This window comes from Podarcis bocagei (genome assembly GCF_964188305.1).
Source record: "Podarcis bocagei genome assembly, chromosome: 7".
Taxonomy (NCBI): Eukaryota; Metazoa; Chordata; class Lepidosauria; order Squamata; family Lacertidae; genus Podarcis; species Podarcis bocagei.
The window spans coordinates 19911820-19937022 of record NC_138132.1 but is presented as its reverse complement, the minus strand read 5'-3'; the positions used below and the strand labels follow the sequence as shown (position 1 = coordinate 19937022).

The 25203-nt window shown below is 46.1% G+C and overlaps 1 protein-coding gene across 1 annotated transcript in view; it reads right to left on the bottom strand.

The window, feature by feature from the left end:
• Positions 1-24481, bottom strand: part of LOC308591532 (IgGFc-binding protein-like) — a 34177-nt gene extending 9696 nt beyond the window's left edge. The window contains exons 1-15 of the mRNA XM_081202297.1: positions 24414-24481; positions 22618-22668; positions 20596-21822; positions 19443-19786; positions 16969-17542; positions 15850-16451; positions 13994-14561; positions 12400-12989; positions 10633-11212; positions 9830-10029; positions 5042-5183; positions 4070-4398; positions 2596-3169; positions 1214-1812; positions 107-671 (exon numbers count right to left, since the gene is read on the bottom strand). Of these exons, the coding sequence (XP_081058423.1) occupies positions 107-671; positions 1214-1812; positions 2596-3169; positions 4070-4398; positions 5042-5183; positions 9830-10029; positions 10633-11212; positions 12400-12989; positions 13994-14561; positions 15850-16451; positions 16969-17542; positions 19443-19786; positions 20596-21822; positions 22618-22666 (6943 nt within the window). The 5' untranslated portion in view covers positions 22667-22668; positions 24414-24481. The remainder of the gene's footprint in view (positions 1-106; positions 672-1213; positions 1813-2595; positions 3170-4069; positions 4399-5041; positions 5184-9829; positions 10030-10632; positions 11213-12399; positions 12990-13993; positions 14562-15849; positions 16452-16968; positions 17543-19442; positions 19787-20595; positions 21823-22617; positions 22669-24413) is intronic.
• Positions 24482-25203: the final 722 nt, after the last annotated feature.

Sequence of the window (25203 nt, the reverse complement as noted above, 5' to 3'; positions counted from 1 at the left end):
AGGTATGACTGGGGAAAGTCCCTGGCTGAGATCCTGGAGAACCAATGCCAGTCAGTGTCAACAACAGATGACGTGACTTATGGAAGCTTCGAGAGGCAACACTTACTGCAGAAGGAGTTTGATCTCCATTCTTCAATCTCAACATCCAGAGCCTGACATGCTGCCACGTAGACGCTGATGGCATCACACATAATTTTATGCTGACCATGATACTGGCAGGTGTCAAAGATGCAATCTGTGAAGTAGGGTGTTGGGTCAAGGACATCATGGCATCGCCAGAATGGCCCATCCTTTTTGATGAGGATGCCACAGTACTGGTCGCCCTTGTAGGTTTCTTTCTGCGCATCTCCACATGGCGGGCAATCGGTGGTGCAACCCGGTGTGCACCCAGGGGCCTCTCCGACTTTCCAGCTCTCTGCAAATTGGGAGATGCTGGATGCATGACTCCCATCCTTCATGGTCAAGTCATCATTGGGGTTCAAGTTGTTGTTGCCGCAGAGGCCACAAACGGCATTGGCGTACGTACTGGGTACAGTGACTTTGGCATTGGTGTTCCAGTCAAAGGCTACCATCAGGCCAAAATCAGTTTTGATGACGCCCTCATTCCCACTGATGTAAGCTTTTATCTTGTCTTCATGGTAGAAAGGCAGGTTCACAAAGACGCCATTGACCTGAAATGTGATGCAGCAGGAATTGTTACCGTAAAGCCATATCTAATGGAAGGCTACATTCACACCATGCATTTCAAGCAGTATGATAGCACATTAAACAATTGTGGCTTCTCCAATAGGATCCTGGAAGCCAGAGTTTGCAAAGTGTGCTGAAAGTTCTCTGTGAATAGGGGTGGACTGTTAAAGCACTCTTTCAGAGTAAAAGCAGGTTAACTCACTGTTGCTGAGCAGCTGGGGATCCTGCTCTCACTGACTACAAACCACCTTTGCCTAATTCCATCTTCAGGAGCTGCAATTGACAGTCCTCAGTGGGCCACCAGCTCCATATAATCCACAATGAATTGTGATTGTAGCTGTGCAACATCTCTACGTGACGTAGCCTATACTCTGCATAAGAAGAGCCCAGGTAGTTAAGGCTACAATGTCCAAAGATACAGAAACTATTCCAAGAGCCTCAGCCACCCTCCCAAGGGGTCCTGAAAGGACACAAAGAACCTCCGCATACATACATACATACACACATCAATTTCCTGTGTCAATACCTGGATCCTGCGCGGATGCTCCTGGCTCATAATCACGGTTACATCATAGACCTTCAATGTCACCACTTTGGTGTAAGACACTTTTGGGTTGCCTCGGTTGTTGTTCTCTACATTGACAGTGAAAGGCCTGAGAGTCGGGTCCTTAGAGCAGAGCCCAACCAGCTGGTAGACACAGGTACCCATGAAGTCATATTTCTTCCCATCAAAAGTCGTATAGTGAGGGTCCCCAGTTGCTGAGCAAGTAGCGGTGCTTACGGGATAACAGCCCCGGACTCCATTGACCACGGTGCACTGCTCACTAGCTTTGCAGCCAGCTGGTTTGCACACCGCAAAGCCCAGGGTGGGATCACATGTGCAGCGGAAACCACAGGTCTCATCAGCCCAGAATTCCTCTCCAGGTTTGTAGTAGAGCCCATTGTAGGTGCAGCCACAGCTCCCGACAGGCACACACTTGTCGACACTGAGGACGTAGCCATCGTTGCACTGGCAGGCTTCCACGCATGGCTGCGTGCAGAAAGAGGGAGCCGTGCGGTCAGAGCAGCTGGCAGGGCAGGCATTGCCACAGAACTCATAGTGGCTATTCTGAGGGCACGGCAAGGCTGTAAGGAGGAGAACATCAGGAATTTAAGAACTGATAAAACGTGCTGAAGTCTCAACTTCGCAAGAGCTCTTGTTGCTGATATTGTATGTGGAAGCAGGAACACTGGGAGTTTAAAAGTGCACTTACATGAAAGATACTATCCTTTCCCCAGGGTAACATAAGGTCCAGCAGCCACATGGTCAGATGGATTAAACAATAATAGGATTAAACAAATTCATGGCGAATAGGTTGCTATGTTCTACCTTCACTGTGGGAGACAGAATGCCTCTGAATGCCCTTCGCTGGGACTCTGAAGTAGGGAGAGTGCTGTCGCACTCATGGGCTGCTTGTGAATTTTCTATGGGCATCTGATTGGCTGCTGCAAAAACAGGATGCTAGACCTTGTGTTCTTATGACTCAGGTAGCAAAATGTCTTGGTCCAGCCATGCTTCTATTCATTCCAATAGCCAAAGAGATTCTCGAAGCTCTGCTGCTAGAGGAGTGGTGTAGTTCATGGATTTGTTTGCTTCAGATACAGCTATTCTCAACCACAAACTGATTTACAAAGCAAACAGGGTACCTCATTTGAGGTTTTCCTCTTGTTTATGCTTTTAGCAATGAAAAAGCAATCACTTAGTTGGCTATCTTGTGCACTGTGGCTTTCTTTCCCTGCCTCTTTGTGTGGTGTCAGATATTTGTGGGGGGTTGGAAGTTGAAGGCCTGTGGACTATTAATAATCACTGCTGCTCTAAGCCATAGGTGTCATTACATACATTGTGTGTATAAAGGAAAAAGTACTCACCACAGCCAGAGGCTGTCCTCCAATCGTATATGACAGCACCCTCTTTCCTACAGGTTTTAGCATAGGCCTCCAAGGCCTGGCAAAGGATGTTCTTGGCTCCTCCATTGAGACACACGTCATAAATGCAGCTGTCAAAGAAGTCATCTGGATTCACTGTGGAATGGCATTCTCTGAAGGGGCCCCCCAAAGTTTTGCTGATCAGCCCACAGTACTCTTCCTTTCCATACAGCGCCCTCTTGCCCTCATCACATGTTGGGCAATTCCCTCGGCAGTAATCCCAGCAAAAGGGGTCCCGGTCCTTGACTTTCCAGCTGCTGGCCCAGCTTATGATGGAGGCAGCCTTGGTGCCATTGGGAAAGACCATGTCGTCTGCAGGGTTTTGGTTGAAGTTTCCACACAGCCCACAGATGGTCCCATAGTAACTGCTGGGGAGAGTGATCACCAGGTGCCATTTCCAATCGTACGTCACTTGGAGGCCGAAATCTGTTTGCAGGACAGCATTGGTGCCGCTTTGGTACAGCTTGATCTTGCCATATTCAAGAGTCAGTGGCAGGCTGACAATGTTGTCATTCAGCTAGAAGCAGAAAGGCAAGACAACACACATACAGGAATAATTCCTTTGATTTTCTTAGGCTTTTTGGAGATTGTGCCACACAATCCCATGTAGTCACAACTTCAGGAAACAGGTACAGCCAGGTTGATCCTAGCCTTATAACCTCACTTACTTGGCAGCAAGTCCCACTGGATTCAATCGGACTTGTATCTCAGCAGACATGGTTAGGAATTGTGTTGTTACCACTTAAGGAGTCTTGGCTCCCATCACCATCATTGTTATGGCTTTTCAAAAGGGGGAGAGGCAAGGCACCAGCGAGGATGTAGTGAGGCAAACACACCAGCAGAGCCAATTCTGCTGATGCATTTGCACTGAACCAACCCTGCCACTGTCTCACCCCTCACCACAGTGACACAAGCTCAGGAAAATGAGATAGGACACGCTGGCAGCATTAAGATAAATTCAACTGTGTAAATAAGTTTTGTTGGATGCAATAATGGAATACTGAATGGTATAGTTTTTTGTAAAGTATGCAGGGATTTATGATATGTAAAATGAACCATGGAAAGAGAAGGAGGGAAGTCAATGATATCTAAAGGATGTAAAATGAGTATTTTAAATTGTAAAACAGAAAATATAACAAAAATTATATACAAAAAAAAAGGAAAATGAGATAGGACTCCTTGATAATGAGGGCATTTTAGTTATGTAATAGCATGATGGTCATTACCTCAGTTATTGAGAGTGATATAGCAATCTGATCTGCAATCATTTGTTTCTCTTCTCCATCCTGACATTAGTATATACTCTCCCCCCCCCCCTACTCTCTAATGCTACTTTAAACTTTTGGGCTCTGGCTATATATCAGAATGAATTTCATTACACTCAGTGGGGTCATCCCACCCTGACTATTTAACATACCCGGATTCTTCCAGTTTCCTGTTTGTGGATGGAGATCTTGTACCCATAGACATAGATGTTGGTCAGACGCACGTAGGACACAGCCTGGTTGCCCCTGTTGTCATTCTTCTCATCGATAGTGAAAGGCACCAGCGTAGCATCATTTCCACAGTACTTGGCAATAGTGTAAGAACAAGTGCCCTGGAAATCAAACTTCTTTTTGTCAAAGGTTTGGTAGTGTGGGTCCCCCCAGGCCCAGCAAATTCCTGAGAAGTTAGGGATGCATTTGGCCTGGCCGTTCTCAATCCTGCATGTTTCTTTTTCTCGGCACTTCAGGGATTTACACGGATCTGGAATGAAAGGGGCGAAATGTGAGTGATTGCTAGATGCAATTCGGGGTGAATATCTAATTGCGTGTAGCCAGTACGGTGCCTTCCAGGTGCTGTTGCCCTCCAGTTCCCATCAGCCTCTGCCAATATGGTAGATGGTCAAGACTGATGGGAGCTGTAGTCCAAGAACACTTGGATAGTACTATGATGGCCTCACAGCAATAGGGGAAAGCAAAAAAGGCAAGAGTGACACATAACCCTCACTTCCTGTCCTAGTTTTATTGGGCTAGAATATGTCCCTGAACTCTGAAAATGCTTCTTGGGAGTATGGGTAGAGGATAGCGATGCGTGTGTGGATAAGTCATAGAATCATAGAGTTGGAAGAGGCCGTAATGATCATCTAGTCCAACCCCCTGCCAGGCAGGAATATGCAGCTGTCCCATACGGGGATAGAACCTGCAACTTTGGCATCATAAACACATGCTCTAACCAACTGAGCTATCCATGTCTTTCAAAAGCCACTACCTGGGCAGCAGGACCATATTAAAGACAAAGGGAATCATATTACAAGCACCTCCGTGCCCTAGTCAATGGTCAGGGACAATGACGTCACCCTGAAGGGTCACAGTTTCCTCATCTCATCCTTTAATTAATCTCTCCTTACCCTTATTAATGCAACCCATGACTCCATCTTGGATCTTGCACATCTCATCGGCAGCACAGCTGTGGGCCTCACAAATCACTCCCAGGCCTGGGATGCAGTGGCAGATCTCCTGGCATGCATTCAGCAGAACCTTCTCATTGGGCTGGTGGGAAATTTGGAAAACAATATAATATAGCAACAACAGAATTAGGGCAGAATCAGATCTGCTCTAGAGGTGTAGGTGAAGGTGGCAAATAGCGTCCAGCCAAGAGTTCTGAATATGGTTCTCTGGTGCAACTGGACCTGAAGTCAATAACATTATTTACGAATACATGTCAGCTTCTAAATGCTCTGAAGCAACAAATGATGGCATGAAAACATTAACAGGTATCACATTTCAAGGAGAAAGCCATTAATTGGTCGGGTCACCAGGGCTGGTAGAAGATACTATCCCATCACTGGTGTTGCATTACAATTGACACACAAGTCCAGTTGCCTTCTGTATGTGGAATGGGAAGGGGTGCCATATTCCCTCCAGTAGCAAAATATTCTGGGTCAGTTGTGTAGGTGACAGCACACATACAAATAACAAGGTGAGATGTAGCCAATTCCTTTAAAGCTTTGCATCCTACTGAATCAGGTAACTGGTCCACCTAGTTCAGTATTGTGTACACTGACTAGCAAAGACTCTCCAGGGTTTTAGACCTAGAGATGCCAGCCAGGATTAGACCCAAGCCCTTCCTCACGCAAGGCAGATGCTGTGCCACTGAGCTGCAGCCCATTCCTAATTGCGAATGGAATGAACATCAGAGGAGCTGGACTCCATTTTAGAGAAAAGGCTAAGTGTTTTTCACATAGAAAGCTTCTTATTCTCATTTGCTTGTTTTTATGGATTTCTTTTTTTTTTTCTTGGAAGGAAATAACAATATTTTTTTTTATTTATACCCCACCCTCCCCAGCCAAGGCCGGGCTCAGAGCGGCTTACAAGCAATAATAAAAACAAGATGAATGATTACAACTTAAAAAACAAAAATAAAATACAACATTAAAATAATGGAACATTAAAATATTAAAATGTAGCCTCATTGCAGGAGGAGAAGGAAAAGAAAAAAGAAAGGGAGGGAGGGAGGGAATCAAATTGGCTCCAAGCCAAAGGCCAGGCGGAACAACTCTGTCTTACAGGCCCTGCAGAAAGAAATCAGATCCCGCAGGGCCCTGGTCTCATGAGGCAGAGGGTTCCACCAGGCCGGAGCCAGAGTTGAAAAGGCCCTGGCTCTGGTTGAAGCCAATCTAACTTCCTTAGGGCCTGGGACCACTAGGGTGTTGTTATTTATGGACCTTGAGGCTCTCCATGGGGCATACCAGGAGAGGCGGTCCTGTAGGTATGAGGGTCCTAGGCCGTGAAGGGCTTTAAAGGTCAAAAGCAGCACCTTAAATCTGACCCTGTACTCCACCAGGAGCCAGTGCAGCTTGAAAAGCACTGGGTGAATATGCTCCCATGGCAGAGACCCCGTGAGGAGCCTCGCTGCAACATTCTGTACCCGCTGGAGTTTCTGGGACAGCTTCAAGGGCAGCCCCGCATAGAGCGAATTACAGTAGTCAAGCCTGGAGATGACCGTCGCATGGATCACTGTGGCCCGGTCGGGGCGGGAAAGGTAAGGGACCAACTGCTTGATGCGGCGAAGGTGAAAAAATGTCGCCTTGGCTGTTGCTGTAACTTGCGCCTCCATTGAAAGGGAGGCGTCAAGGATTACACCCAAACTCTTAACGGAAGGCAATGGCACTAATTGGGCCCCCGCAAGAGAAGGGAGTTGGTCCCTCACCCCTATGCCATCCCGACCTAGCCATAGGACCTCTGTCTTCGAAGGATTTAGTTTCAATCGGCTCCCACGAAACCATCCAGCCACAGCTTCCAAGCATCTGGTCAGTGTGTTCAGGGCCGAGTCGGTGTGGCCATCCATCAGTAGATAGAGCTGAGTGTCATCAGCATATTGGTGACAGCCCAGCCCAAAGCTCCGGATAATCTGGGCAAGGGGGCGCATAAAGATGTTAAAAAGCATCGGGGAAAGAATTGCGCCCTGCAGCACTCCACACACCAAGGAGTGGCGCGACGACATTTCCCTCCCTAGTGCCACCCTCTGTCCCCAACCAGAGATAAAAGAGCACAAGCATTTACGGGCTATGCCCTGTATCCCCACGTCTGCGAGGCGGTGGTCCAGAAGATCATTATAGACCATGTCAAAGGCTGCTGACAAATCTAAAAGGATCAGCAGTCCTGACCTGCCTCGATCCAGTTGTCTACGGAGATCATCTGTTAGGGCAACCAGAGCCGCCTCCGTCCCAAAACCAGGACGGAAACCGGACTGAAATGGATCTAATGCCGATGTTTCCTCCAGAAACCTACCAAGCTGTTCAGCAACCGCTCTCTCAATTACCTTACCCAGGTATGGAAGATTTGAAACTGGGCAGTAATTGGATAGGTCTAAGGGATCTAATGAAGTTTTCTTTAAGAGTGGACACACCACTGCTTCCTTCAGTTCCCCTGGGAATGTCCCCGTGTCAAGGGACAAATTGATAATTTCAACCAGGGGGGTCCGCGCAACATCTGGACACTCCCTAATCAGCCAAGACGGGCACGGACCAAGGAGGCAGGTGGTGGGCCTACCAACTTGGAGGAATCTATCCACATCAGTGGGGAGCATCCGATCGAAATGGTCCAACAAGTTGAGGGGCCTCCAGTTCAGTCACTGTATCTAAATTGGTAGGGAGGTCACGGTGGAGCAACAGGACTTTCTCCGCAAAAAAGCTCGCGAATGCCTCACAGCTGTGGGTCGAATTTGTGCTTAAATTTGGTTGTCCTCCTAAGGACATTATTGACCTAATTATTCTAAAAAGTTGTGCCAGGCAAGAGCTAGCGGATGCAATGGAAGCTGCAAAGTAAGATTTCTTAGCAGCTTTCATAGCCATCTCATAGGCTTTCATAAGCGTCCTATAAGATGTTCTTGAGGCTCCGTCACGAGTCCGTCGCCATACTCACTCTAGCCGTCTGAGATCCCGCTTCATTTTCCAGAGCTCCTCAGTAAACTAAGGGGCCCTGTTTCGACGGGGTCGTAGAGGGCGCTTAGGCACGATCTCATCAATGGCTGCCAAGAGCCGGTTATTCTAGTCCTCAACAAGGTCATCTAATGAGTCACCAGGAGGAGCAGGATTCCGCATGGCTTGTCGGAATCTATCAGGATCCATCAGTTTTTGCGGACGAGCCCAAATAGGTTCGCCACCCGAGCCGGGGAGGAGCGGGAAGTCAATCTTGGCTTTCAGAGTGTAGTGATCAGACCATGGCACTTCCACAGCGGGGAGCATGATCACATCTATGCCAGCCCCAAAGATCAGATCCAGCATGTGGCCTGCTTGATGAGTGGGGCCCAAAACAAACTGGGAGAGCCCTAGTGTTGCCATGGAAGTCACTAGGTCACTAGGAAAGAAGGAACGTTGATGGCAAAGTTTAGAAAATGCTTTGTAGCCTTAAAAGACTCCCTTCTGGCACTCGTTGCTTCTGTGCTTCAAGAACATAAGACAGGCTCTGATGGAACAAGATGGAAGGCCTATCACATCCAGCATCTTGGTTTCACAGTGGCCAACGGGATGACTACAGGAAGCCCATGAGCAGAATACGAGGGCAACAGCACTTTCCCTGTGTGATTCCCAGTTACTGGTATTTCAGACGCATACAATGCAGACAGTGATGGCTAGAAACTACTGGCAGCTTTATCCTTCATGAACAGAATGACATTGGCCTTTGCAGAGTTGAGTGCTGAGATAAACAAGGTCCTTTAACTTACTGAATTAATAATAATAATAATACAGTGGTACCTCGGTTTAAGAACAGTCCGATTTAAGAATGATTTGGTTTACAAACTCTGCAAAATTGGAAATAGTGTCTTGGTTTGAGAACTTTACCTCAGTCTAAGAACGGAAGCCAAACGGTGGAAGGGCATCGGCGGCGGGGAGGCTGAATTAGGGAAAGCGAGCTTCAGTTTAAGAACGGTATTGGTTTAAGAATGGATTTCCAGAACAGATTAAGTTCGTAAACCAAGGTACTACTGTAATAATAATAATAATAATAATAATAATAATAATAATAATAATAATAAGTTATTATTTATACCCCGCCCATCTGACTGGGTTTCCTCAGCCACTCTGCAATAAGGAAGAGGGCTATTGAGCTCATGCCCTGATTTCAGGCACCCCATAGACATTTATGTGTGTTGGAAGCTGCTCAGAGTGGCTAGGGCAATCCAGCCAGATGGGCGGGGTATAAATAATAACATTATTATTATTATTATTATTATTATTATTATTATTATTATTATTATTATTATTATTAGCTTTTGTACTGAGAACAGAATGCTGGATTAGATAGGCTTTAGGTCTGGGCTCTTCTGTTTCATATATAAACATGGCGTTAGTAATTCTGTCATATCCTTACACTTAAAAATTCATTATTCTGCCATTTGCTGCACCTCCTCATAACAAGGACTTTGTTAGGACTTTGTTACTTCCAGATTACAAAAGAAAACCACACCTCAAGACACACGACTCAATTATTCAAAGGCTGTGAAATTCCCTAAGTCCTAGAAATTATCACAACAGCTTGTGACTTGTGATTCGAAAGAATGTGAAACTGAGCAAGCACAGAGGTAAAAGCAGATAAAAACAACTTGATCCATAATGATTGGGGACAGTAAAAATAAAAAATGTAGTTTAATTTTAAAAGGAGGAGAGGAAAATCAGGTTCAGAAGACCATCTACCTTGTAGTAGCGTCCATTCTTTATGCATCCACAGTCTTTTGCGGGGACACAGCCAACACCATCAAAGAAGAAACCATCATTACACTGGCAGCCCTCAGCACAAGTCTTCGGACAGGGTGCAGCGTCTGTGATCTTGGCACAGGAGGTGGGGCAGAGCTGGGCACAGATCTCATAGTGACTGTTGGCAGGGCAGCGCATAGCTAAATTGGAAAAGAAAAAAAGATATTAGACCAAAAGAACCCCGGTGCTTCTTAAAATGGTTGCGAAAGACAGCATGTGAAATCCAAAAGAGGGAGTAGTTCTTTTTCCTGGCTAGAATGTATCTTTGAACTCTGATCATGCTTCTTAATTTCCTGGATAGAGGATAGAGAGGGGTATAAAAGATTGGGGGTAGATACTGGCCCACTGTACAAAGATAACAAATAACATCAATTGCTCCACCCATTTTTGCTCTGGCTATGCTCACTATTGGCATATGGACCCAAAAAGGTTACCAAGAAGGAAACATGGTCCCAGGACTGAAAAATGTTCCCCCACCTCTACCTTAGACTTCTGGCTCTGGCAGGAACTCATTGCAAACAATTCCGTAGCTGGTGTGTCAGAAATAGTCAAGAGGGTGATCGCATGTGATTGGAAAAGTCAAATGAATTCAGCCTTTGCAGAGCCTGAGACATTTTAGGGCTTTACAAATGAGCACGCCCCTCTAATTTAGCCCGAAAGTGACATGGAACCAGTTCAAATTCTGCTCCCATTTCTCTTCTCCCATTTCACGTCCCCATGAATGTACAATCCCCAGTACTTACGACAGAAGCAAGGGCTCCTCCAAGGCTCAACAGAGACCCCAGTCGCTTGGCAGGCAGATACGTAGCTCTGGATGCTGTTGCACAAGACCTGGCTGTCCCCATTGCCCATGCACAGGTCATAGATGCAGTCGCTGAAGTATACGTTGGCATCGACCTTTCCATGGCAAGCCCTGAAGGGGCCATCAGACGCAGTGAGGATCCCACAGTAGTGGCGCTGTTTGAAGATCTCCTTCTTCCTTTCATCGCAGACTGGGCAGCTGTTTCCAGAGCATCCATCTGAGCAAGTTCCAGCTGCCCCATGGACTGGAACCTTCCAGGAAGCACCAAAGTCACCTGCATTGGAAGTTGTGCTCCCATCGGGTAGCAGGAAGTCGTCATCCTTCTGCCCGTTGTAGTTCCCACAGAGGCCTCGCATCTCACTCTGGTAAGTACTTGGGACTGTGACTGTCACACGGTAAACTAGGTCGTAGCTCACAATGAGACCAAAGTCAGTTTCTATCAGGATTTTTGTGCCGTGCTGATAGGCTCTGATCCGCCCAGCAGACAAGGATATAGGGACGGTATAGATCAAGCCATTCACCTGCAAGAAGGATTTCCTGTTTGAGAAGGGTTGGTTTTTTGAGGTCGCAGTGGAAAGATAACCATAAAGCTCCTAGGAGGAACATATTTTATCCTAGCCCTCTCAGTGATGATAACCTGAAACAGGCGTGCTGAAAAGGGCATGTGAGGAAGAGTGTGTGCGCTTGAGGATGCTAGCTCTGCCCTCACCCCACCCTCATTGCTGTCACCCTTCTCAACCTCCAGATAGAAATGGGGGAGAAATTTGATTCGGTTTGCATTTTAAAGTGAATTTACGTTTTCTGAAACCATATGAGAACCAAAACACCACTATCCTTGGAATTTTCTGAATTTTGCAATACAGTTCTTTGGCCAAGTAACATGTACAAAAATTGCATATACAGCAGCAAAGTAATGTTTGTATAAAAATGCATATATTAGTGAAAATGACATATAGCAGGGGTAGGCAACCTGAGGCCCATGGGCCACAAGCGACCCACAGGGGTCATTTAACCGGCCCACAAGCCACCCCCAAACCGAGCTGCCTGCTCGGCGAGTCCCCGCATGTTGCACTAAACCAGCGCAGCGCAGTGCGGTGACTCACTTCCGAGGCACCGGAAATCACGTCTGTGCATGCTCAGATGCTGGAAATCGCATCTGCACAGATGCAGACATGGGAAATCGTGGCCGTGCACACTTATGCGCGCACACTCCGTCCCACAGAGGGATGTCCGCTGGAGTGAACCGGCCCAGGCGAGGTAAACCTTGCCGACCCCTGACATATAAGAATGCACTGAAGTAGGAAATATTACTTGCCACAGTGTGTATATTAGGCAAAACTGCGCACTAAATTCAGTAGATTAAGATAAATGTGCAATAAAAATTGCACTAAAATGTAGACAAATTTTCAGGACTCTCTTTTTGTAAAAAAGGTGGAAATTTGGAAAAACTGAAATTAGGGCTGGAAGAAAGAGAAACCAAACATAAATTCTCAGATTCATTTAGGACGAATAGAACGACTGAGCAAAGACAATGTCTTAATGAGAGAGAAAAAAGATGAATGGCTAAAAATCATAGAATCACAGAATTTTAGAGTTGCAAGGGACCCTGTGGGTCATCTAGTCCAACCCCCTGCAATGCAGGAATCTTAACTAAAGCATCCATGACAGATGACCACCCAGTTGCCCTTTCCTTATAGCTTGGACTCACCATCACTTGACCTTGCTTGTTCTGCAGTAATGTAAGTGTAATGCCATAGACTGAGACAGAAACCATCTTGGTAACGGACACCTTCCCATTCCCCCAGGCCTCGTTTTCCACATTGACAGTAAAGGATCTCAAGAGCCGGTTGCCTGTGTTAACCGTAGCCAAGGTATAGGTGCAGGTGCCTTGGAAGTCAAAGGCCCGTCCATCAAAGGAGAGATAGTGAGGGTCACCCGAACCAGAACAGGTAGCATTGCCCACAGGGTAGCACTTCCGGACACCATCTGACAACCGGCATTCCTGATTGGGGCCACAGGAGAATGAGACACACCCAATACTCCCCCCAGCATGGCACATGCAACGCTCCTGACAGGTTGGATAGAAAGTCTCTCCTGCCGGGTAGTAGTGGCCTTGGTAGTGACAGCCGCACCGGGACGTGGGCACGCATTGATCGCCGCTCAGCAAAAAGCCCTCGTCGCAAACGCAGTCTTCGTGGCACGTAGCCGAACAAGGGACTGTAGCGTAAAAGCTGCCGCAGGTCTGAGCACAACCTCTCGCACAGAGCTCGTAGTGGCTATTCGGAGCGCAGGAAAGACCTGTCAATCGGAACCAGTAGAAAGAAACATTGAGAGGGAGGAAAGGGCCACGATGTTCTAGGATGGCATGCTGAAAGGGGTTATTATAAGCATAAGGAAAGTTCTCCTGGATCGCATGAAAGGCCTATCTAGTCTAACATTCTGCTCTTAACCAGATACCTACATAAAGTCCACAAGTAGGACATGAACACAACAGCACTCTTCCACTCATGATTCCCAAATATGCCATGGACAGCTTTCCAACCGAGAGCTGGTCTTTGACCTATTCCTACACCTGTTTGGAATCCCCACTTTTCAATGGTAGCCTGGTGTGTGTGTGTGTTTACACTGCACACACCCCACCTGATTTACAGAAGTCCCATCTTTCTTTGCCTCTGATCATACAAGAACTGATTGCCTAGATTGGGAGAAAATAGGGATGTGGGAGAAATACAATTCGGCTCTCATTTAAAGGTGAAACTGCTTAATTCATAATTTCCAAAATTGCAATGCAATTCTCCAACCAACTAGTATTTCCAAAAATTGCCTATATTTGGTGGGAAATTGCCATTAAAATGAACATTTTAGTGAAAATAGCATACCAAAGCTATGGGGAAATTACTTGCAAAAATATGTTCGTAGAAATTGGTACTAAATGTGTTCGTAGAAATTGGTACTAAAATGCTGACAAATTTTAATGGGGATTTCTCCCCCGCTTTCAAAAATTGCGGATTCCTTCTGAAATGTGGAGAGCTGAATTTCAAATTAGAAAAAAACTAAGAAACACCGAGAGTGGGCAGGTCTGCCCATCACTTGGGGGAGGGGACAATGAGACTTTCTCAGCTGGGAAAAGTTTTACATGAAGTTTTACCTGAAATGGTACAGACACAAAATCTGAATATATACTTTAAGAAGAAAAATAAGCATTGATATATTTGCATGTCATTTTAGATTGATTACCATGTTCTCTATAACTCTGAAAATCTGAGGAATTTCAGAAAACAGCTCAGGGCATTAGCACTTACTGCAGAAGTTGTCCGATCTCCAAGGATAGATGGTCACCCCAGCTTCCTGGCACGCTGCAGCATAGCTGGCAATGACCTGGCAGATCACAGCTTGTTGGCCATCAAAGAAACAATAATCGTACACACAATCTTGGAAGTATCCTTCTGGATCCACTTTGCTGTGACATTCTCTGAAGGGGCCACTCTTGGCTAGGATGAGCCCACACTCCTTGTTGAGGTTCCGTTGATTCTTCTCAATGGCTGACAGAGCAGGGCATTCTTCCGTGCCCCCTTTGCTGCAGCCTGGCACCTCCCGCACTTTCCAGCTCTGACCAAAGTCTGATGGGTGCGGAGCCACTGTGCCATCTTTCATGGTCAGATCGTCCTGCTTGTTGCCATTGAAGTTCCCACAGAGACCACACAGGGCACCATGGTAGCTGCTGGGCACAGACACAGTGACCCGGCTGATCCCATCAAAGATGACAGTCAGTTGGAAGTCTGTCTGGACCACTGCCCCTTGCCCTTTCCTGTATACGGAGATTCTGTTGATGTCGATGCTGTAGGGAAGGTTGGTCAGCAAGTCGTTCACCTAGAGCCCATTCAAAAAAAGGGGGCATTTCAGAAGTGCCTTTGTAATCCATGATGTTTCCCCAACCTGGTCTCTCCAGGTACTTTGGACTACAACTCCCACCATCCCTGTTCCTTGGCTGTGCTGGCCAGGACTGATGGAAGTTGGGAGACCAGTAACAGTTGGGATGCATAAGACTAAGCAAGGCTGCTCCAGAGCACAGAGATCAGCAGCAAAACTTACCATTTGCAGGGAGGAGGGGAAATTTAACTCTTTTAAAATTCTCTGTTAGGTATGTAGTACCACAAAGAATTCACTTGCTGATCTTAGCTTTCTGTTAGGGGTGAAACGTCTGGTAACACACAATCTGGGAAATTTGCCCCTGCCTGTTTTGTTCCTCTCACCTCTGCAACCCAAAAAAGGATAACCCTCTGTACTAGATTATTGAAGTAAAGTTTCCCTTTAAAATGATAATAATAATACTGGAAAATAGATTTCATATGATCACAGAATGGTCTCTTTTCAAAACCTATGGAAAATGGACACAAGGCAGCCCACTTCATCTTTCTTCTGGGCACTAGCCATGGAGAGGAAAGGAACCATGCCAGGTACCTTCATTATCAGAATAATCCCCTCCCCTGTTCTCAGTAGTTTCCAACTGTGATGTTCCAGATGAGGAGTGGGGAACTTTTTTCAGGCTGAGAACCACATTCCCTTCCAGGCAACTTCCTGGGGACCACATGCCACTGGTGAGAGGGGTCAGAAGCAAAAGTGGGCAGAGCAATGAAGGCTAATTTTACCTATGTACAGTAGGCTAGTTTCACGCATAATCATATATGCCTCTCTATCTTTCTTCCAGGCAAGCATAATCAGGGTTCAAAGGACACATTCAAGTCATGCAAGGAGGGTACAAAGCAAGGCCAGTGTAGCAAGGAGATGCCTTGGGGAGATGGTCAGTGGTGGGGAAGCCGCCTGGGCACCTGGGGTGGCACGCCCAGGGGCAGGGCGAGCCACCCATAGGGGTGGCGTGTACCATGGGGCCTCTGGAGTCTCCCCGCCTCCTCCCACTCAGCTGCCATACAGCTGGGGGGAAGGCAGCAGGCAGACCGTTTGGGCAGCCTGCTCATGCCCAAACCACTGAGACTCTTCCAGGAGAGACACATGGCTAAGGTGCGCTGCAGACCCCATGATGAGTGCTGCCCAGCATTTTGTCACCCCTCTCAGTGGTGACAACTGGGATGGTCTGCACCCATCACACACCCCTTCCTCCGCCCCTGAATTTGGTTCCCCACCTCTATGATAAACTCACCATGACTTTTGCAGGGTTCCCTCTGCTCATCGCAATGGATGCCCCATAAACTTTCACCTCTACAGTCCGGGTATAGGACACAGACTGGCCGCCTCGCTGGTCATTTTCGACGAGGACCTGGAAATCGACTAGGTCTTCCCTCTTCTCACACAGCCCAGTCAACTGATACACGCAGGTACCCTGGAAGTCAAACTTCCGGCCATCAAAGCTAATGTAGTGCGGGTCGCCAGAGGCAGAGCAGTTGCCAAAATTGGTTGGGTAGCAGTTCTGGATGCCACCCTCGATCCTACACTCCGTTCCCTTTCCGCAGCTCACTGCCTGACAGTTCACTTGTCTTGTCTGTGGGTCACAGAAGCACCTTTTCGTACATGTCTTGTCTCCCCAGAAGTGCTCACCAGGAAGCAAGTGTTTCCCCTCAAACACACACCCACAGGCAGACTTGGGGATGCATTTCCCAGCATCCAACACAAAGCCCTCATTACATTGGCAGCCTTCCACGCAACACATCGAGGAGCAATTCTTGGGCCCAGCTTGGTCATTGCAGGTGGCAGGACATGGAGACCCACAGAGCTCATAATGGCTGTTCTCGGGGCAGGATACACCTGTCAAAAAAGACAAGATGCTTATCAATAGCACAAGATTAAAAGCTTAGAAGACAGTGCGGGCCAGAAGCAAGGTGTTCTAGATTCTGCTAGCCTAAACTCCCTGCTAGAGCACTGCACAAATAAAACAGGATAACCTCATATGCAATTCTCGCCTTGAAGTGTTCAATACAGGTGAACTAATGCATCCACCATTTGCCTTCCTAGCCCATCCCTATTCAGCTGTTACATTGTTCTGATTTTTTAAATAAAAAAACCTATAGAGATTCTGCCTCTGTTGTCACACTCTATTCCTAGAGTCCCTTCAAATCATCTCTCTCTGTCATAGTGGGGACAAGAATCTTCCTTAATAGTGAATGCTAGGCTCAGTGAAAAAGTCTTCGTACAGAGATCTGCAGAACATGAAATGCCCTGGCGTGACATTATGTACCTCATGACATAAGGGAGAACATAATTTTTAAGCCAAATAATGAAAATAAAATCTGCTGTGCTCTACTCAGCACCCAGGAACACTCACCGCAACCAGTGCGGATCCTCCATTCAGATATAGCAACTCCCTTTTCCTGGCAAGCAACTGCGTAGGTATTCAGCGCATCACAAAGAAGCTCCTTCAGCCCATCATTCAAGCAGAGGTCATAGACACAGTTCCCCAGATAGGGGTTGGGGTCGATCACAGAATGACACTTGCTGAATGGGCCATCTTCTCCTTTGATGAGCCAGCCACAGAACGGTTCACCTTCATACTTCTTGGCCATTTCTGGGGAGCAGGTTTTGCATTCCCCATGACAATCATCCCAACACAACCTGTCGCCATCGTCTACTTTCCAGCTCTTTCCAAACTCATTGGGGTTGGGAGCCAAGGCCCCATCGGGTTTGCTGAAGTCATCAGCGGGGTCTCCATTGTAGTTGCCACAAAGTCCGCAGACATTTTCATAAAAGCTGCTGGAGAGCTTCACCACCAGGTAGGTGTTCCAGTCATAGGAGACCTTCAGGGAGAAATCTGTCTCAATGAAGACAGAGCTCCCACTCTGGTAGAGACGGAGTTTTCCTTCATGGAGGGAGATGGGCAGGCGGAACCGCAGGTTGTCCACCTGCAAGAGAAAACTCAGATGCAACAAACAGCAGGACAAGACTGTAGATTGTATTCAATGTCAGTCAGACTCAGAGCAGACCTGTTGAAATTAATGCACTAACTTGGGTCCATTAATTTCAGTGGGTGTGCCCAGAGTAGAAATTGGTTGGATACAACCTATTGGGTTTGTTACATCATATAGCCTGCTGAATGAGATGGATGTAAAATAGGAACGTATATGAAAAAGACCAACACACACACTTTCCTTGGCTCTGATTCGACATTTTGACAACAAACAAGATGAATTTTAACAGGGAGAAATGTAAAGTATTACACTTGGGCAAAAAAAATGAGAGGCACAAATACAAGATGGGGGACACCTGGCTTGAGAGCAGTACATGTGAAAAGGATCTAGGAGTCTTGGTTGACCACAAACTTGACATGAGCCAACAGTGTGACGCGGCAGCTAAAAAAGCCAATGCAATTCTGGGCTGCATCAATAGGAGTATAGCATCTAGATCAAGGGAAGTAATAGTGCCACTGTATTCTGCTCTGGTCAGACCACACCTGGAGAACTGTGTCCAGTTCTGGGCACCACAATTCAAGAAGGACACTGACAAACTGGAACGTGTCCAGAGGAGGGCAACCAAAATGGTCAAAGGCCTGGAAACGATGTCTTATGAGGAATGGCTAAGGGAGCTGGGCATGTTTAGCCTGGAGAAGAGGAGGTTAAGGGGTGATATGATAGCCATGTTCAAATATATAAAAGGATGTCACATAGAGGAGGGAGAAAGGTTGTTTTCTGCTGCTCCAGAGAAGCGGACACGGAGCAATGGCTCCAAACTACAAGAAAGAAGATTCCACCTAAACATTAGGAAGAACTTCCTGACAGTAAGAGCTGTTCGACAGTGGAATTTGCTGCCAAGGAGTGTGGTTGAGTCTCCTTCTTTGGAGGTCTTTAAGCAGAGGCTTGACAACCATATGTCAGGAGTGCTCTGATGGTGTTTCCTGCTTGGCAGGGGGTTGGACTCGATGGCCCTCGTGGTCTCTTCCAACTCTATGATTCTATGATTCTATGATTCTATGATTCTATGATTCTATGATTCTATGATTTTACTGCCGAATCAGAGCAAATGAAAAGCAAGCTTTCTGTCAACTGCTTTTTGATTCAGTGGTAAAAAACAGGTTTTCCCAGGGGAAGTTCCAGGGCAAAAGAAAAAGTAAAAGTAACACTTGGACACAGAGCTTTTAACTGCAGACCTGTGGCTGGAAAGTACAGTGCAAGAAGGAATAATTGAAAATGCAGTCACTAGAGTGGATTGCCAGGCAAATATCTGGAACCCTGTAATCCAGATCCCTCCCCCCTCCCCTGCAAAAAAAGATCTCATGAGCTAAGTGACAGAACAGGACCAAGCAGAGGTAGGTGCTGTTCCTGGGCACTCACTGGATCATTGATCCCAAAGATGGCATCTCACCAGATCAGTTTACTGAGCCATCTAGGCTTGTAGCTAATTCTGTCTCACTACCGCTCTTATTTTGGGAGAACTTGTTTAAATTAAAAATGGTGAGAAGCCCCCGAAGCCTCAGCTATTTGGCTGTACTATCATTCCTGTGCCCAATGGCAGGCGGATACAGCCAAGTGCAAAGTCGGTATGGCATAAAATGAAAACAGCTCCTCCTCAAATGCTAAAAAAGTGGGGCACTGGCTGGTGGGGGGAGGTGCAGAAAAAGGGAGCAGGGGTGGTGGCCAGAGATCAGTCCAGGTTAGCAAACTGGGGCAGGGAGACTTTGCCAGATCTTCTGTTCCACATGCCTGCATTACAAGGCAAGACAAGAAGCAAGCAGAGTAGATTCTGATGGACTCTTGGGGAAAATAGGTTGCTTTTTTAAAGAAATAGAAATATTTCTTTCGTCCTCACCCTCACAAAGCCTTTCTCATTTCTGACCACCTTGATGATGGTGTTATAGACTGTGACTGTCACAGAGCCAATGTACGAAACACGAGTATTTCCTCCCCTGTTCTCATTCTTTGCTTCAACACTGAAGGAAGGAAGAGTGGCATCCGAGCCGCAAGTCTTGGCAATAGTGTAGGTACAGGTGCCCATGAAGTCAAATTTCTTCCCATCGAAGGTGTGATAATGAGGATCTCCTTGGGCCCAGCAGTTGGATTCAGACTCTGGCACACACACTGGATCACCTCCTATGATTTCACACTTCTCCTTCTTTCTGCACTGGATCAAGCTGCACGGAGACACTGGTTTGTCTGGAACAGAACAATGGTGGTGTCATTGCAAAAGCAAGCATCATTAGTAACTAGGGGAGGATGCTGCAGACAGACAAAACAAGGGAAACAGGCTTCTGAATAGCCACTTATCTGGTTGCCTTATGGACATTCTGATTGCTCAGGCAATAAGGCAATCAATATGGTTTAAATTTGCCTTCTCAGGAAGAAAGGAAAGCTGTGAGTACACTGGAATTAAGATCCAAGTGGAGAGTAGGTTTCTCAGAGAGCCTGAGGGGCAGAAGGAGGCCATGGGAGACAGTGAAACATGAGGAGCAGGGAAATACAAGATGGCTGCAGGGATGGTACAGATTAGGTAACGGAGTTAGAAAGAGGAGACAAATGAAGAAGAGGCTGGAGGACACAGGCAAGGAGATGGAACCTGCGACAAAAGGGGGCAGATTTGAGAGTGGGAGGCAGAAAATAAAAATTCATCAAATTAGACCATTTTACAGTCCTTTATTCTATATATGGAAAGTATACTGGAAACTAGGACACTGAAATAGTAGCAGCTAAAGTTCCATTCCAATGTCCATTGAGATCTACTGTGGTCCTCCAGTTACCGCTCATAAGGGGCCACTTTCTTTCACAATCTACAAATGAGCAGACAGTAATGTTAAAACACAGCATCCAATGCTGGAAGGCAAAAAGATGAAAATATTGGAAGTGGAAGAAACCACAAATAAGGATGGGGATATTCATTAAGATGTAACAAATTATAATTATATAGTCTAACGTCTCATTTATAGCAAAAAAAAAACCAAAACCCTTAAACAGATCTGGATACTTACCACAAGAGCAAATGGCCACGGAGCCATAACCATTGCTTTTTGCACCTCCAAGGATGAAGAGCCCAAAAGGAGTGGTGGGATGCTCTACAGAGAGGGCACTGGCTTCTTTGCCCAAGCTGAGTAGAGCAAATGAATGTTCTGTTCCAGGGACTGGTGCCCATTCAACATTGGTAATGGCTTTTTTCTCCAATGTGATCCCACCAGAAACTGAGGTTTTGGCCATGATGACAGCAAAATTATCAAAGTCCCTAATCCCATCAATGTGATATGACGTGCAATAGCTTGTTAAGGCTGGAACATTGATGAGGAATGGATCGTACTGGCAATTTCCATTATTGGTACCAGTGTAGAAAAAAAGGACCTGGATTCCTACATCAGCAGAGAAGGAAAGGACCTGAGAGGGCTGCTTCTCAAACTGCATGATTTCTCCAGCCACTGCACGACGGGAGCCTTGGTTGACCCCAGACTGGTATTGGATCAAAGTATTTTGGGAAGCAATGACATACACAATGTCTATTCTAGGTTGAAAAGACAGTGGAGGAACTATGAAGGTGGTGCCCCAGCTGGAAACAGGCAAGAGCTGCTCAACGACATGGTCACATTCTGAGAACTGTATGGCACAGCTGTGCCCACTCAAAACAGCCACGGGCGAATCTGATTCAACCTTGCTTCCAGACAAATCAACTGAGCTTTGCAGCTGAATTGCTTGGAAGGCTTTGAGGTCCACAACAAGCCTGCTCCCTGCAGCATAAACCTTCCCTTGGAATGTCACGGCCCCTTTCAGGTGAATAGTGACTTGAGTGGGAAACTGATAGGCTACAACTGCAAATTCCTTGAAAGTGTTTGAGAGATGCCCTTCTGGGGTTACCACATAATATTGTGTGCCCAGCTGATGAACTGGGTACACAACTGTGGCAGCACTTGACGTAAGCTTGTAGTTGTAGGAAAAGACTAAGATATCTTTGTCAGCTTGGATCCTGACAACCGCATCAAAGATATTGTTCCCCGTCAACTCCGAAGAGGCCGGGACCACAACAGACACTGTCTGTTTCTCATAGACTAAAACCGTTTTCTGAAATGAAGATTGGTTCACTGTGACTTTGACGGTGGTTGCGGGATGATATCCGGTGATAAGCAGCTCAAGCCTAGGACTTTGTTGACTTGCCAAGTAGTTCTGCAGGTAACATGTTACAAATTCCTTCCCACGGTAATCTGCTCCACAGAACCCTGAAAGGCAGAAGGAACAGATAATTAGTAAAGTGCAAGTATCTCAATGCTGTGCCCTAATCACATGATGTGGCAGCAATTAGAGTTTAGTGTACTTTATTATCCTATCTTGCAACAGACAGAAAATTAAAGGAAGCCATTCTATTTGGTTATATCAAGGAGATGGCATCTGAGAAAGCTCAATAAATGATTATTTATCTATTGACATGCTATTAAGCATCCCTAAGAATGTCCAGCTTTTCCTGTGATAGCCTGCACCCCAAAAGGACGTTTCTCAATGCAAGTGTCTCAATGCTGTGCTATAATCACTTGGTGTGATAGCTTTTGGAATACTCTATACTGATCTGACTTTTGCATCTTCTTCCCAAAATAATCATCTCTCTCGATAATCGACAGAAAATTATCAGAGGGACTTTTTAAGAACCCTATTTGGTTATATCAAGAAAAATGTATCTCAGGAAGATCAGGAATATTCCTCTGTGGGAGAGGCTCACATGAGTTTGCCAAATACAGGGGAAAATGAGAACCACCTAAATCAGAAATCTGACTGATTAAAGTTTAGGATATAGTACAGTTGATGATGACCTGTGGCATGTATTAGCACAGACTCAGCCAACAATACATTGGGCTGTGTGTCTGATAGCCACAGGGTGGGATTTTTGGTCAAAGATAAATTTGCCAGGCTCTGAGTGAGTCCCTGTTCTGTCAGCATCTTCAGTTGCTCCATAGAGACAAAGTTCAAGAAGTGTCTCCCTTGTGGGACCAACCTGCAGGTTAATTAAGTACCAAACTCACCACATAGGAGCGCCAGTCCAGTCAAAAGCAGCAGCAGCCTCTTGGCCATGGCTACAAAACAGCAAAAGAAAGAAGTTCAGGTCATCTGCAGATTCTGTGTGAGTGTGTGCATGAGTTTTCTTTTATTTTCTTTAACTTTTCTGCTCTGATCATTTGTCTTACCTGGGTAGGGATGGGGAGAAAATTGATTTTGTTTGCATTTCCACAAGGAACTGCGGAAGTCACACAATTCAAACCAATACACAATATGGAATGCAGTTATTCTTCAAAATTCACACTTTTCCAGATTCACACTTTTGCAAGGTAGTTTCAAAATTCACACTTTTGCAAGGTAGTTTTGCAACCCAACAATGTGTACATTAGGTGAAAGTGTTTGAAACAATGGGGAAATTTGTGAAAATAACACACCAAAAGAAGCATTGTATTTGCAAAAATGTGCAAATTATTGAAAACAGGGCTTTTTTTCAACCGGAACTCACTAGAATTGAGTTCTTGCACCTCTTTGGTGCATTCCTGCTGCGCAACAGAGTCAGAAGGGGTGCGCCCCCTAAAAAACGTCAACAAGTTCTGGCGCCTCTTTTTCTAGAAAAAAGATATATGCTGTCAGGGTACTGCCATTGGAACAGGGTAGGGAAGCAGAAGGGCAGTTGGGTTACAAGGAACCTCCGAAAATCTTGCGAAGCAGTTCCTCTTCCTGTGGTGGGGAAAGCCACACTTCCAGTGGGGAAGAGAGGAAGGGACCAGAGGATCCTGCTGGGAGCCTCAGCACCGCTCCTGGCCAAGTTGGCCAGGAGGGAAGCACACCTCTTCCATCGCCCACCCTGCGCAGAGGTGTAAAACAAAAAGAAGGAAGGAAAAGGCTGGGGGTGACTAAGCTCTTATGTTGGGGGAGGACCCGGAAATGACCACTCCCGGATTCTGCTAGCGATTGAGGCAGACATGAACTTGTGGCTCTGCACTGTAAATAGTTTTGCACCAAAATAAAACCTGTAAAAGACAGGTCAGAGTCCTGCCTGGTTACTCACGAGCAACCACCATTGCCATCTGACATATACCATTGCAGGAAGCTGGTGGAAGCAAGCCAGTGAAAGGTAAGCCAAGATAAAGTTGCACCAGATCCAAACCCTGTCCACACCGCAAAAACAACAGTTTTAAGGGGTGTGTGGGTGTGTAAAAGCAATAAAAATATTCATTAAAAAATGGCAGGCTCACCTTAAGACAATTTGAACTGAATAGAGGGTCCTGTTGGCAAGAAAAGGTCTACAAGAAATATATGAAAACTAACAGCAAGGAGGCTTGCCAAATCTCTGCTGAAAGAGTTCTGCATTCCATAGCATGGAACTAGTGCCACTAAATGCCTGATTTCTGGCTGAAGGCAGCTGGACTTCTGAAACACAAGGGCTACCTAACAGCATTTGATAAGACCAGCGTTGGGTCAGGAATAGAATTTTCATGCTAAAAAACATGCCCATGCCTTTCTGCAGCCATTGCATACCCTCCAACATTTCTCTGATGAATATAAGGAAAAGTGGGACATCCCAGAATCAAATTAGAAATAGGGATGCCTTCTATAAATCCAGAACTGTCCCTGCAAAATAGGGACTTACTGGAGTGTCTGCAATTGCTAACCAGGTGTGCTTTCCAGCCACACACAAGGGCTCTATGGTTAAGATTGCTTTCATTCCCAATGGCTTTTCTACAAGCCTGGACTTTTCTGCTGACATACAGGTTACTTATCTCTCCCCATATAAAAGCATTGCTCACTCGGCAAAGAATAGAAAAAGGATCTCACTTACCTGCTGAAGGCACCTGACTATTTCAGCTCACCAAATAGCTGGGCTTATATAAGCAGCTTACTCTCTAGCGACCCAGCCTGTGCCCTAAAAGTGGGCAGGGGAAAGGGCAGCATTTTGCCTGATCTTTCTAGGCAGCAAGCACTGATAACACTATTTATCAAAGAACTGACAGCCCTGGCATGATGATAACTAAAATCTATAATATATAACCTACATTGTGGAAGTGGAATGAGGGCAGAGGTCAGGGAGGAGGGAAGCTTTAAGAAACCAGGCAAGTCTGAGGTTTTGGTGGGTTTTTGGTGAGGCAGAGATGGACAAATGTGTCAATTTCTACTTCTCTCTTAAATCTTAAATCCAGTTAGTCCCATTTTGAAATTTTAGGGATTTTCTTTTCAAGAACAAACAAACCACCTGCATGGTAATTCTTATTCATTGTCATTCACACCTTTCATAATGTATGCAATTTTCAAAACAGAATTTTGCCTAATATATGCATTTCTGCAAGTTCCTTTCTCTAACGTGTTGCGTTTCAGTGCGTTGTTTTCCTGAATATATGCACATGTGCGTGTTTAGGTAGTGAACTGCATCTCAAATCCTGGTAAAACTTTTGATGCCATCCTCCTGCTTTGCTTTGGGAGAGGAGAGATGCCAGACCACCCCTGAAGGACCCTGGACCCACCCACCACTGATTTGCAACAGCTGGCCTTGACATCTAGTGGAAAGATAAATTCCCAGGCAGGTATGCCTCTGCTCTGCACCCCCACCAGCTGCAGGAGAGGAGCAGTAATTA